The sequence below is a fragment of the Lithobates pipiens genome, unplaced genomic scaffold (assembly GCF_037356315.1).
Source record: "Lithobates pipiens isolate NorthernLeopardFrog02 unplaced genomic scaffold, aLitPip1_a1.2 Scaffold_16, whole genome shotgun sequence".
Classification (NCBI taxonomy): Eukaryota; Metazoa; Chordata; class Amphibia; order Anura; family Ranidae; genus Lithobates; species Lithobates pipiens.
In genome coordinates, this window is record NW_027507748.1 from 617,003,911 (window position 1) to 617,016,538 (window position 12,628).

General features: G+C 39.8%; 1 protein-coding gene across 1 annotated transcript in view; it reads right to left on the minus strand.

Moving 5' to 3' along the window:
• Window positions 1-2,449: 2,449 nt before the first annotated feature.
• SLC7A1 (solute carrier family 7 member 1) overlaps window positions 2,450-12,628 on the minus strand; it is a 91,183-nt gene continuing 81,004 nt past the window's right edge. Inside the window, exon 12 of the mRNA XM_077484082.1 lies at window positions 2,450-11,349. Coding sequence (XP_077340208.1) covers window positions 11,192-11,349 — 158 coding nt within the window. The 3' untranslated portion in view covers window positions 2,450-11,191. The remainder of the gene's footprint in view (window positions 11,350-12,628) is intronic.

The following is a 12,628-nucleotide window of genomic DNA, read 5'->3' on the forward strand; positions in this document are numbered from 1 at the left end:
CACCTAGACCTAACGGGGCCTACTACTAACTGCCCTAACACTTATTTCAGTCAGAAATGACACCAATGCAGTGATCAGTGAAAAAAAAAAAAAATTCGGAAAACTGCAATTGGTGACAGGGAGTGAAAGGGTTAACTGGGAGAGGGGGCGATTGGGGGGTGGCAAGTGTACCTGGGTGTACTGGTGTTAGTGTAGTGTTATGCAACTCACGATTAGATGATCTCTACTCTCACTGGAATGATGGAAAAGACGCCCTTCAACTGCTACACCCTTTAAATTGGAGAGGCATATTTTGTCATCTCACCTTTAGATTTTATCTAGTACTGTTCCTCCTGAAGAAGCAGTAACATTTTTGCAAAACATGTAGAGGATGTCCGTGCACGGAGGACTAATTATATCTCCTATGTCCCATTGTGGAGTAAATACAGCACCAGTGTAACGTGTATTGTCATACTATATATTTTTTCAATTTTTATAAACTCCTGTTGTAATCTATAACTGGATGTTTTTAATACAATTTCTGTATTAATATAGATTATAAAATGTACACTTTTTACTCAATGTGGAATCTGTCCATGGTACAGAGTCCTTTTTCCCCTTGTCCTCTGCTTTGTAAAAACTTTTAAAAGGGGAATAGTCACCCTGCATTTTTCCTTACTTTACAGAAAGTGAAGAAAAAAATAAACAAAAAATAAAAAAGGAATATTCGGCGTTTCCCTAAAAAATAGCAGTATCTGCATTTTTCTTTACAAACTCAAACATTCACTGTACAAGTGGGTATTTGAGCCATGGACTATTGCACTACATTCCACAATTAATCTGCATTTCTTGTTTTTATCTTAAACAGCATTTTTAGGTCTCCCAACTTTTCTATTAGATTAAGGTCCAGGGATTGGGCTGGTCACTCCATTAATGTTAATCTTGTTGGTTTGGAATCCGGCGCCCTGCATATAGATTAGGGGGTCGGACCCATTAATGGGGGGGTGGCACCTGTGCGACCCCAATAGATGGGCCGCCACTGGTCTGGAACCAACATGCTGCTTGTTTACTGGTGTGTTTGGGGTACATGTCCTCTTCGTCATAAGGCAACATGACCTCTTCAAGTATTTTGATGTATATCGGATCCATGATCTCTGGTATGCGATAAAGCTGCCCAACACCATAGTATGAGAAATCGGTCTTCATAGCATACTGTGGCTTGAATTCAGTGTAAAGCCCCATACATACTATCAGTTTTTCTGCTGAGTTTTTCCATCAGATTTACCAAAACCATATAATAGGAGGTCAAACCTTAGAAGTTTCAATTTGTATACAATCAGGTAGGCCCTTCTACTACATGGTTTTGGTAAACCTGAAGGAAAAACACAGCAGAAAAACTGATAGTGTGTATGGGGCTTTAGGGGGTCATCTGATAACCTGTCTAAGGCCCCTAAACCCAAAAAGAATCTTGCTTTCATCAGTCCACTAGATGTTGCACCATTTCTCTTTAGACCAGTCATTGTGTTCTTTGGCAAATCGCAACCTCTTCAGCACAGGTAGTTTTTATTTTTATTTTTTTATTTAAACAATGGGACTTTGTGGGGGCTTCTTGCAGATAGCTTGGTTGCAACAGTCGTCTAATTGTTACAGTACTCATAGGTAACTTTAGACCTTCTTTGATCCCCCTAGAGCTGATCATTGGCAGTGTCTTTGACATTTTGGGTATACTTCCATCCTTTTGAATGGTAGTTTTCCCATTTTCTTTTATGTCTTTCTGGTTTTAGTTGCCAAAAAGCATGAGATCATTTTAGCTGAGCAGCCTTTCAGTTTCTGCACTTTATAGTTTTTCTCCTCTCCAAATCAACTTTATAATTGAAGTACGCTGTCCTTCTGAACAATGTCTGGAACGACCCATTTTACAAAATTTTCAGAGATACAATTCACTATACCCAGCACGTACATTTGCTGCGTTCGTCCTTAAATAAGGGCCACCTGTTTGACACCTGTTTTTTCATGTGGAAACAGTTTATACCAAAAACAGTGATTGATCTGGTTAGTGATGTTGGATTGCTATTTTGAGCACAACTGTATAATGTGATTCACACTAGAGAGCTCTTAATCATCATCATCTCTATTGTTAAGCATTTTCTAATGTGAAGCACTAGAAGGCTCACTCCTCCTGTTGTGTTTAAAATTGAATTGCACCAAGTTTTTTTTTGTTTTTTTACTGGAGTGTTATTCTCGATGCTGCTTCTATCCTCCTGAAATGTCATGTACCATCAGCAACGCACTGGACAATCACTCAGTAGCAGTGCAGGCAAAAATGGACTGCCATTCTAGTGATTTTTTTTATACAAATTCTGTATAAAATGCTCTTAGTTTGCATTATTACAAGGAAGCAACATTTAATTACTTTGCACGGTTTCAAAAAATTGGAAGTTCAATACTAAAATGCATCAGAAACGACTGATTTATTTGCAAGTATAGCTCAACTTTATTATTCTGCAGATATTCACACAGCGGCACAAAATTCATTTCAAATATTACCCCAAATCGTTCTCTAGGAAATTTTCTTTACAAATACAAAAATTTAACCAATAAGCAACAAAAGGCCTACCAAGATACTTAAATAAGATAAATACTACACATATATTTACAGAAGAGAAGGCTAAGAAAACTTTACACATTTGTCTTATGAAAACATAAAAAATTTCAGCAAAAGCCGACTTTATATTATAAACAAAATGCACAGAAGTAAACAAAAAAAACAGAGTAATTAAAAAGGGAACACAAAAAGTACTTTAAAGAGAATGAAAAAGGCACAATTTCACTAGGTATCAAGTTTGCCTAAATTTTCACCACCTAGATTGAGAAACGATATGCATGTCCTACATATAGTTTTATGAAAATTTCAGACCACAAGTTACAGCAAAGTTAAGGTATTGTTGAATTTTCAGGCAACAGCAGCAACAGTTTCACCAATCCATTACTTTATAAAAGCTACTGTTATTGCTGAAGCTTCAATAAATTCCTTGATGAGAGCTACAATTTATAGTCAGGACATTTATATAAATCAGCAGACGAAGGTGGGAATCTAGCAGTTGCATTTTCATGTCCTGTACGGCTAGGCTATATATAAATATATACTTTTTGAGAACCTTAAAGCTTATGCGCATTCAATTACAACTTGCATGTTTTTTCTTTGACACTTTAGGCGCAAGTCACAAACTGACACACCAGGATAAGTATCTATCTTCAAATACGTATGTTTTTATTGGAGTCACATGATTGAAAATAGAGTGCCTTAGTCGAATGTTAAAAGTTGTGATTTGATGCTTCACATCTCTGCCACCTGGTCCATTTGTTCCTACTGTAACAGAGGAAGATCCAACTTTGCATGCAAGACCTTCCATGTGTCAACTGCCCCCACTACAGCTGCCAATGTTCTCTCAATACCTCAAAACTAACAAACAATTACGAGTTTTTAATTTTGAGCCCTGTGACTGTTTCAACATTAAACATTAAGTACTAATTGTAGGAAGGAAGCAACACCACTTCCAGCAACAGACCAGGAATAGCAGTAAAGGGCTATCAAGACTGAAGAGGTAGAGTAAAGTTGAGGAGCCACTGATACAAAACAGGACCTTTATGATAGAGTACAGAAAAGAAAAAGCGACATTACATCATATGGTCATCGGCTGCTTGGCAGAGATAGAACTGCAATATGCCTTGAACACTGACAGTCCAAGAGCCAAGTACATATTTTGCATTTTTTGCTGGATTCATTTCACCTCTGTGTGCACTCTAAAGAGATGAAGTATGTTTGAAAAAATTTAAAATGCATTGAGCTGTGTTGATGTACATGTTTTATTCGTTTTTATTTAATGCTTTGTGATGTGCAAATCGGGCAACACAGCTCATAGCACATGGTGTGAATAGACCCTTAGGGTATTTATATATATATATATATATATATATATATATATATATATATATATATATATATATATATATAAATATATATATTCTGTAGCAAATTAAAGTGGTTGTAAACCCTTTACAACCACTTTAAGCTACAGGCAAGCCTATAATTAGGGTTGGCTATAGCTGCACTGGATCTCTCCTAAACCTGCACGGTTTAGGAGATATCCCTGTATTTGCATGTGCCGACATCATGCGGCACATATGCACTTAAGACAACTGAAGCAATGGCAGTACGTGCCGTTGCTTCAGTTGTACTGTGCTGTTTGTAGCGGCTCCATCATGCATGCGCGGGAGTGACTTCATCGCGGCTCCGTCAAATCACAGCGCCGGAGCCGTGATACCCGGAAGCAAGCCCCGGGCAATATGTCGGCAGCCCGAGGGGGAGAAGAGGATGGCTGCGGGGGATTCATTCTCTGGTAATTCATAATGAGCTAGTATGCTACGCATACTAGCTCATTATGCCTTTATCTTGCAGGATGTGTTTTTATTATTATTTGTGCAGGAGGTTTTACTTCCTCTAATGCCGCGTACACACGGGCGGACTGTATGGCCTACTTAGTCCGTCGAAACACATTTCAGCGGACAGTCCACTCGTGTGTGGGCTTCAGCGGACTTTTTCAGCGTGCAGTCTGGCGTACTAAGTATTTCGGATTTTTCGAAATTCTGTCCGTCATACTTTGGTTTCAGCGGACAGTCCGCTCGTCAGTAGGCTAGTCCGACGGACTAAGAATGGCGCATGCTCAGAAAGGATTTACACGGCGGAAGGGTGCATTGCTGTGTATTGGACTTCCTATTTCTAGTCCCGTCGTACGTGCTGTACACGTCATCGCGCAAGCTTTCGACGGACTGTTTGTGCATCCGTGTGTGGTCAAGTCCGTTCATTCGAAAGTATGACGGACTGCCCGTCAGATTGTATGACGGACTAAGTAGGCCATACAGTCCACCCGTGTGTACGCGGCTTAAGTATCATGCCAACATAGCAGACTCTTTATAGTAGAGAATAATTAACAGAACCCATAATTCTGCCATAACAATAGGCTGCCAATTATTATTCAGCATAAGATCTGACTGTACTGGTTATTAAAATCTGGCTAGGCCTCATGCACACTGCAGCTGTTAAAATGTCCTTTTTTTTTTCCAAGCATTTGACTTTCCCCCCTCCTAAACGCCCCTCAACAACAGCAGTCTATGCACACAGACATTTACAGGTGTTTCGAGGCCGGGTCAGAAATCCAAACACACCAAAATCACGTTCAGGAGAGGAGTGTTTGGGCAGAAAAAAAAAAAAACACATAACGATGGGCGCATTCATTAAATTTAAATTGCCAGAAAAATGATTCCAGTCAATGAAACAAATAAAACGGCCAAAGCTTGAAACACCACTTTAGGCACATTATCGCTGGTTTTCTTCTGTCAGGAGAAAGGCGTTAAGAAGAGTTTAGTGTGTTGTGAGGCCTCATTTCCACATACTACGCATTATATACCTATATGACACCTTAATGACTGAATTTAAACCACTTAATACTTTCATTAGTTAATGGTAAATGTGAGCATGAACTGAGAATTCTTCTAAAATTACTAGATGAGAAAGGTTAGTTTTACAAAAAGTGCCTCATCACTAAGAAAAAACAAACATAGCAAGCTTTATGGCTTAAAAACATATGACAAAAGCTCTCTATACACACACACGAATAAGAAAAATATATTTACAATATGTCCAGATAAGTATTTGGACGAGTGTTTTCCAGCATAGGATTATCATTGAAAATAGTTCAAAATCAATGCTTATTGTAGGCTATTATATGCCAACGCATATTTAATGTAACAGTTCGCTTTTAGTTTAAACAGACAACACTGTAAACCAGAGGTTTCACAAGTAAAATGTAGGCTGGGAAGTTCAGAGACGTAGGTGGTGTTCAAATGCACTGTCTCTGAAGAGCTTCTAAGCTTTCTGGGTACAATAAACAGATATAAACCGTGTAAAAAATGTTTTCTGACACAGATGCCCCCAAAGTGACCTCCATACAATTATGGAGGTCAAGAGAAGAATTTTGAGCACTTTGCCTACATTTAACTGAGAATGATGGCTCTTCCACTCCCCCCCCCCCCCCCAATTATCAGATGCAGCACTCAAAGTATGAGTCTTATCACCAGGCTTAATGTCATTCTGATGGGCCCTGTCCGCCAAACTTTTTAAACAGACTTTAAAAGACAAACTCAAGAAATTACACTAGTTTAACCCCTTCGCGATGATCACCTCCCAGCCCTTTAAGGGTTCTAAAAGCCAAAAGGCAGCATTCGGGCCGTGTGACCGCTGCAATTGGCTGTCACATGATCAGAAAGCTACTGATCACAAGTATGCATCAGGAGCATGCTGATCTCCACCAGCTGCCATGCTGGGAGCATACAGAGAGTGCGCTCTCAGCATGGCAAGTTGTTTTAACAGGGTCGCATATGATCATGCAATAGTTTATCTGCTTACCTGTTCCCATGTGTTCATCTAGAGACCAGCCGACCCTCACCTGTCTGCTTTTGTAATCCATCCTCTGGCATGGCTCCACCCTAGCTCCTATCAGGGAACTCTATATTAACCTGTGCACTGCAGGCCAACGCTACTGATCAACCTTTGTGTGTTAGCTTCCTGTTACCTGCCATGTGCTCTGCTGTTATTCCGTTACAGACTTTGGCGTGTCCTTGACCATCCCTGTTTGCCTGTGATCCTGACCTTTTGGCATGTCCCTGACTATTCTTGTCTGCTTGTGGCCCCGACCTTGGCTTTGTCCCTCACCATCCCTATCCTCCTGTTGCCTACTGTGGGTGTGAGCTGGGGGACCCTGGGGGTCACGACCTGGAGCCAGTTGCAGCCAAGTCCATCCTCACCACTCAAGGCTCTGGTGAACACCTGCTGGCTCTTAGACTCCGAGCCCCAGGGAATCTTACGCTCTAACCCCAGTGGGATCCATCTTGGTGTTCTGGTGGCCCTGCCCTCCCATCACCTTGACCTCCGCCCGCAGCAGTCAGCCGTAGGGTCCACAACCTTGCGGTGCACTCCTAATCCCTACAGTGTGCATCTGTCACCTCTCCTCAAGGTGACATGACACAGATGTAGCCGCTTGGCGTCAAAACCAACTCACTGCATATATATGTGCAGCTGGCATCAAGAGGTTAAAACACTAACTGATTCAAACAAGGTTACTCAGATGCCATCTTACATGCAGTAGGCAGTCTCCTCCTCTGGCAGGTGCTTGAGTGACTTCTCTGTGCAACATTTCTTCCAATGAATAAAGGTGTTCTCGGATTGGCTGAGAGGAATATGGTGACATTTTCCACTCCTCCTCCACCTCGATCAGAATAGGTCTTCATCCAAAAAAATATTTAGAAGGTTTTTCTTAAGTGGTGGAGGTGCGACTATCCGCATTTAGTGCTCAGAGGAAAAGTTGCTTGAGCACCCACCAGAAGAGGATGCTGCATACTGTAGGAAGCATGGATAATTAGTTTGAGCCAAACTGGCCCAAAGTGTTTTGTCTCATTCTTGGACTTCTTCCTTGGGCCCCTTTCACACTTGTGCAACCTGAAAGTTGTACGACTGATGTGACTGGAGGCAATGTCTGTGTAATCTTGAGGTCTATGAACCTCAAGTCGCTTCAAAGCCAGACCAAAGTAGTGCAGGGACTACTTTGAAGTTGCACAGATATGAACGGTACCTTTGCAGTCCCCAGCCGCACAAGTATGAAAGGGGCCTTAAATACAGGACTGTCTTCTGAATTAGCACATTCCAAAAGCGAAGCCTGTGAAAATGGCAGGCGCTGCTTGAAAGACTGAATTTTTTACAATTTTGGATTGCATTTTACTTGGAAATAAAAGAACTGAAGGAGATTACTTAAGAAAAGTCATTCTGAAAAAAAAAAAAAAAAAAAAACACACACACACATAAAAACAACTGGTTTTGGGATACCCAAAAAATGTAATATTATAAAAAACACTGAAGTGCTGCATGGCATATTAACCAATCAGAAATGAGCTTTTAGCTAGCAGTGTTTGGAGTTTCCCAGAAAGTGTACCTGTCCATTCCAAAAATCAAATTTTATTTTGTAGAGTTTAAATTTCATCATTGAGAAAATTCCGAGCAACAAGACAGTCACTGAACTAGCAGAATAAAAACAAAAAAATTAAACTGTACATGAATAAGGTGTTCACTCACTTTATCTTAAAGGAAGTTTGGGCTAATCCTGGCACAGCTAAAAGCTCCTGGGTAGGACTAATACTTTATTCAAACATCAGGAAGCAATAAAGAAAGTGACTGGAAGAAAGGGCGGAGAAGCATTAGAAATGGCCTGCATCAATACAGACTGATGAAGGAGATCATGACCAAGATAATGACAGAGCAGTCAGCGGTTAGGAAGGGGAACTCCAGACACATTTTTTAAGGCATTAACAGATGTTCCCAGAGTGCCAGACTGCTGTCACCAAAAGCAGCTTTGGCAGCAGGGGTAGCCTGGTGTACAATTGCAACTTTAGGACAAAATACACAGTCCGTGTGTGTAAGGTAAATACTTTTCTTATATTTCTCAAAAGATGACTGGACTGTACCTCAAGAATCAAAAAATGTCCAGGGCTCACCACTTAAGATTATCAGACTTGTCCTTTGTAAACACTTGGTATAATGAAGGGGTAGATTTACTAAAGGGTGACAAATGCCGGCAGTCTGGCCCACCACCAAACTTGGATCAGAACAATCGTGACTAGCATAGAAAATCTATATCTGGAAATGGACCAGAGATTGGTTGGCTTGGGAGTGACCAACAGACATGCTATTATTTATTAATCCAACAGTTATTGGCTGGATTGAGAATCATTTTAAACCTATAGGCATCTTCTATTATTGCCAGCTAGAAAGGAGCACAAACTCTTATCACTGCTTATTACTACTCACTATTACATTTGTCTGTTTACACTGCTCACTAGTTACTAAAATAGGAGTCCAATGTGTATTTTTATTTCCAGGCACGGTGGAAGATTAGAAGTGATTGTCTGTACCAACTTGAGAGGATGTAGATTTTAGTGCACTTCATAGATCCTGGCTAAGCTGCCATTTCAACTGTGTGCACAAATTGGATAGGACCTCTGTAAAAGATATGTAGACCGAATCTGGGTACATATAGAGTAGGCTTCAAGTTTCAACCAATACAGACAGAAGCCTGAAATATAAAATGTACTGAAACAAATTCAACTCCAAAAAATAAAAAATAAAAAAAAATAAAGTGTTCTACTTCATCATGCTACATAAATAGAGGATTAAAAGCAATTCTACTTTAAATAGACATTTAAAACACATATCAAAAGATAACAATTTTGGTTAGAGATAAAATGATGGTTGCTAAAAGGAAAACCAACATAGACTTACATGTTCAGACCACATAGATGCTTCAGAGAAAAAAATAAAATAAAAAATTTGGATTTTTTTCAACATTAATAGACTTATTCAATAAACCAAAAGATAAAAAACATACCAAGAACTGTAATCCATGGCAAATGGGGAATAAATCTAATTAGATATGCTCTGCTGGCAAAGTAACAAATCAGCTCCATGGGGTACTTTACAGAGGGCATGAATCTTCAGTTATTGAACAGCTAAAAGAAGCTGATACACACCTGACTAGTCCACCTACGCATCCTGTGCTTTGCCTGATGAAACACTGGCTCTCTCAGCAAGCCAGTCAACTGATAAGAAATTCAAAGGATCCCTTCCACCGGTTCATAAGATTTGACTGATTTGTGCCCCAGTGGGTAACCACCAGTTCACCCATTACTAGCATGGACAATCATGAATTTATTTATACTGGTGGTATTCATAATCTCACGGTCTGCTATGGATTACTGAACTTTGTACCCATGGGGTGCCCTATCAACTGCTTTACTGAGCAAGACTACTAATAGGAGCTGAATGTCAGGATATGATTCAGCCACCAAATGTTGTTCCATCCAATACGTAAACAGGTATGCATATTTATGCGACAGGCAGACAATGGCATCACTCTTAACACGGTCATAAGGAACAATAGCCTATTGGCCACCAAGTTCCAAACCAGCCTATGGGGATGCCAAATATGCCAACTGTCATCTGGTCCTGCTGAAATCTCACCAGGGCCTTCTGACACCCATGGGCTCATTGAAAAATATTGGTGTACCTTTGCATGAAAAACCACATACATGTTCCCAAATAACATATTGTAGTCAAGTGTGTGCACTTGAGAACAGGCATTCTTAGAAGGTTGAATGTAAACACAGCAGAGAGACTGGCAGTGTAAATGGGATCGCACTGCATCTGAGGCCTGATCTTTGGCATAACAGATTGTAGCCATGTACAGTGTACTTCATACAAAAGATGCACCTGTACTTTAAACACATTAGACCGAATATTATCTACACAAATTGACATACAATAATAAAGGGAGTGCAATTAAAACGATTAGATACAAAAAGTGCAGTAACCAATGGTAGCTAGCTCACGTTTCCTTATTTGACTGCAGTAAACTGAACTCTCATTGCTTACTAAAGTTTGCACATAATCACTTTAGCGTACATGTTCCATGTTGACGAATGCTAAATCTTAAGACCAAAATATTTGAATCTCCCTTTGAAGTGCTCTGCACATTTATTTTACATTAAAAATGTATAAAAAAAATAAGTTAACATTTCTTCAAGGTATAAAATAAGCATCACTTGAGCTCCACTGACTGTAAATGCCTTTTTCTGCTCAGAATTTCAGTCTATCAGCAAGAAATGCCCCGTTCATAAATCATACCCCAAACATATTGGCAAATCCTAACACAAAAGATCCATCCTCTATGGACTGGTGGTGTTTGGAATTGCATGAGAGCTCTTCCGGTACACAGAAACATATGCAACATTTCTTTTGTTTAGAAGCAATAGTTAAAAGAAAACATGTTTTCCTCCTGCTGTAAAGGACAATGTGGACTTGATCCATATAGGACATTCAATATATCTGATCGACCTTAAAAGCAAGATCTATTAATTGTATAGGGAACAGAGTAGCAGCACTAAGAGGTAACCGTAACTCTGGCTCTACGGTTCTGGAAGTAGAGCAGCTCTTCTGACACTGAAATCTTTGTGCGGGTTGCAAGCTTTGGGTAAAGTCATTCTCCGTGGTTTCAAATTCTTATAGTAGTTCCATTGCCTTCAAATGTAAAATGTTCAGCAGGGGGTATCATGCAGTTGTTGGGTTAGCAGCATCTATGTCTAGAAAAGCTTGTTTCTCATTATTCAAGCCATTGGTCCTTTTGCTATCAGAAGCATTCCTGTCTGGTATGGAGCCCGCAGCTTCTGTACTATGCGTCATGCCATAAGCAAAATATATGATGAAACCTGTAGAAACAAAGATACATTTAATGGTTATAAAACCGGTATCAATAATAGCATAGATGCTGTCCAATGACGATGCAAGAAATGTTGCACAGAGCAATCAGATTTCAACTGAAAGTCAACTTTTAGATGTGGTCACACCCCTATTAGGGTATAAAATGTTCTAGTTTCCCTTCACCTCCTCCCCCCCTGCCCCCCAACCTGCTACTTCAAGCCTCTGTTTGCTCTGTAGCTGCCATGGTACTGCGTATGTGATAATGTATGAAATCACCCAATTGATGGCTTAACAGTTTGGCTGAGAGTCGAAGGAACCATGACCTTTATTCATAGGATGTCTTGAATGTAATGCTTTTGGGAAACCAATTTGAGGGTTTCAGGTCTGCTTTCATTTGGTCAAATTATACATCCTACTAGTTAACTGCTTAAGGACAGCCCCATGTACATATACGGCAACAGTGCGGCCCTTAATCACAAAATCACATAATTTTTTTTTATTTCCCCAGGTCTGGGGCATGCGTGCGTGCAACTGGCAAAACGCTCCTGCTGGGATTGGACACAGCAGGAGCCAATCAGCGGGTCCAGCGTTCATTCCGGGAGAGGCAGAACAGCGGTCCATATGCGGTTATTGTGATTTTTCTTTTTCCCCAAAATTGGGATTTTTTTAACCAAAAAATATTAAGCAGAATACATATTGGCCTAAAATTGAAGAAATTAGATTTTTTACATTTTGTATTGAATGTGTTTTATAGCCGAAAATAAAAAAATCTATTTTATTTTTTTCAAAAGCGTGGATTTTCTTTGGTTATAGCGCAAAAAATAAATCAAATACCACCAAAAGAAAATTCTATTTGTGGGAAAAAAAAAAAAGAAAAGGAGATCAATTTTATTTATTTAGGTACACAGTGTGGCACAACCGTGCAATTGTCAGTTAAAACAAAAGCAGTGCTGTATCGCTAAAAAATGGCCTGGTCAGGAGGGGTGTGGGGGTTGTGAACCTTCTGGAGCTGAAGTGGTTAAAGTAACCCTGTCACATGTACACAATAGTCAGCCTGTAAAAATACTATACAGTGAGGGAAAAAAGTATTTGATCCCCTGCTGATTTTGTACGTTTGCCCACTGACAAAGAAATGATCGGTCTATAATTTTAATGGTAGCCTTATTTTAACATTGAGAGACAGGACAACAGCAAAAATATCCAGAAAAACACATTTCAAAAAAGGTTATAAAAATTGATTGTCAATTTAAGGAGTGAAATAAATATTTGACCCTGTCGCAAAACATG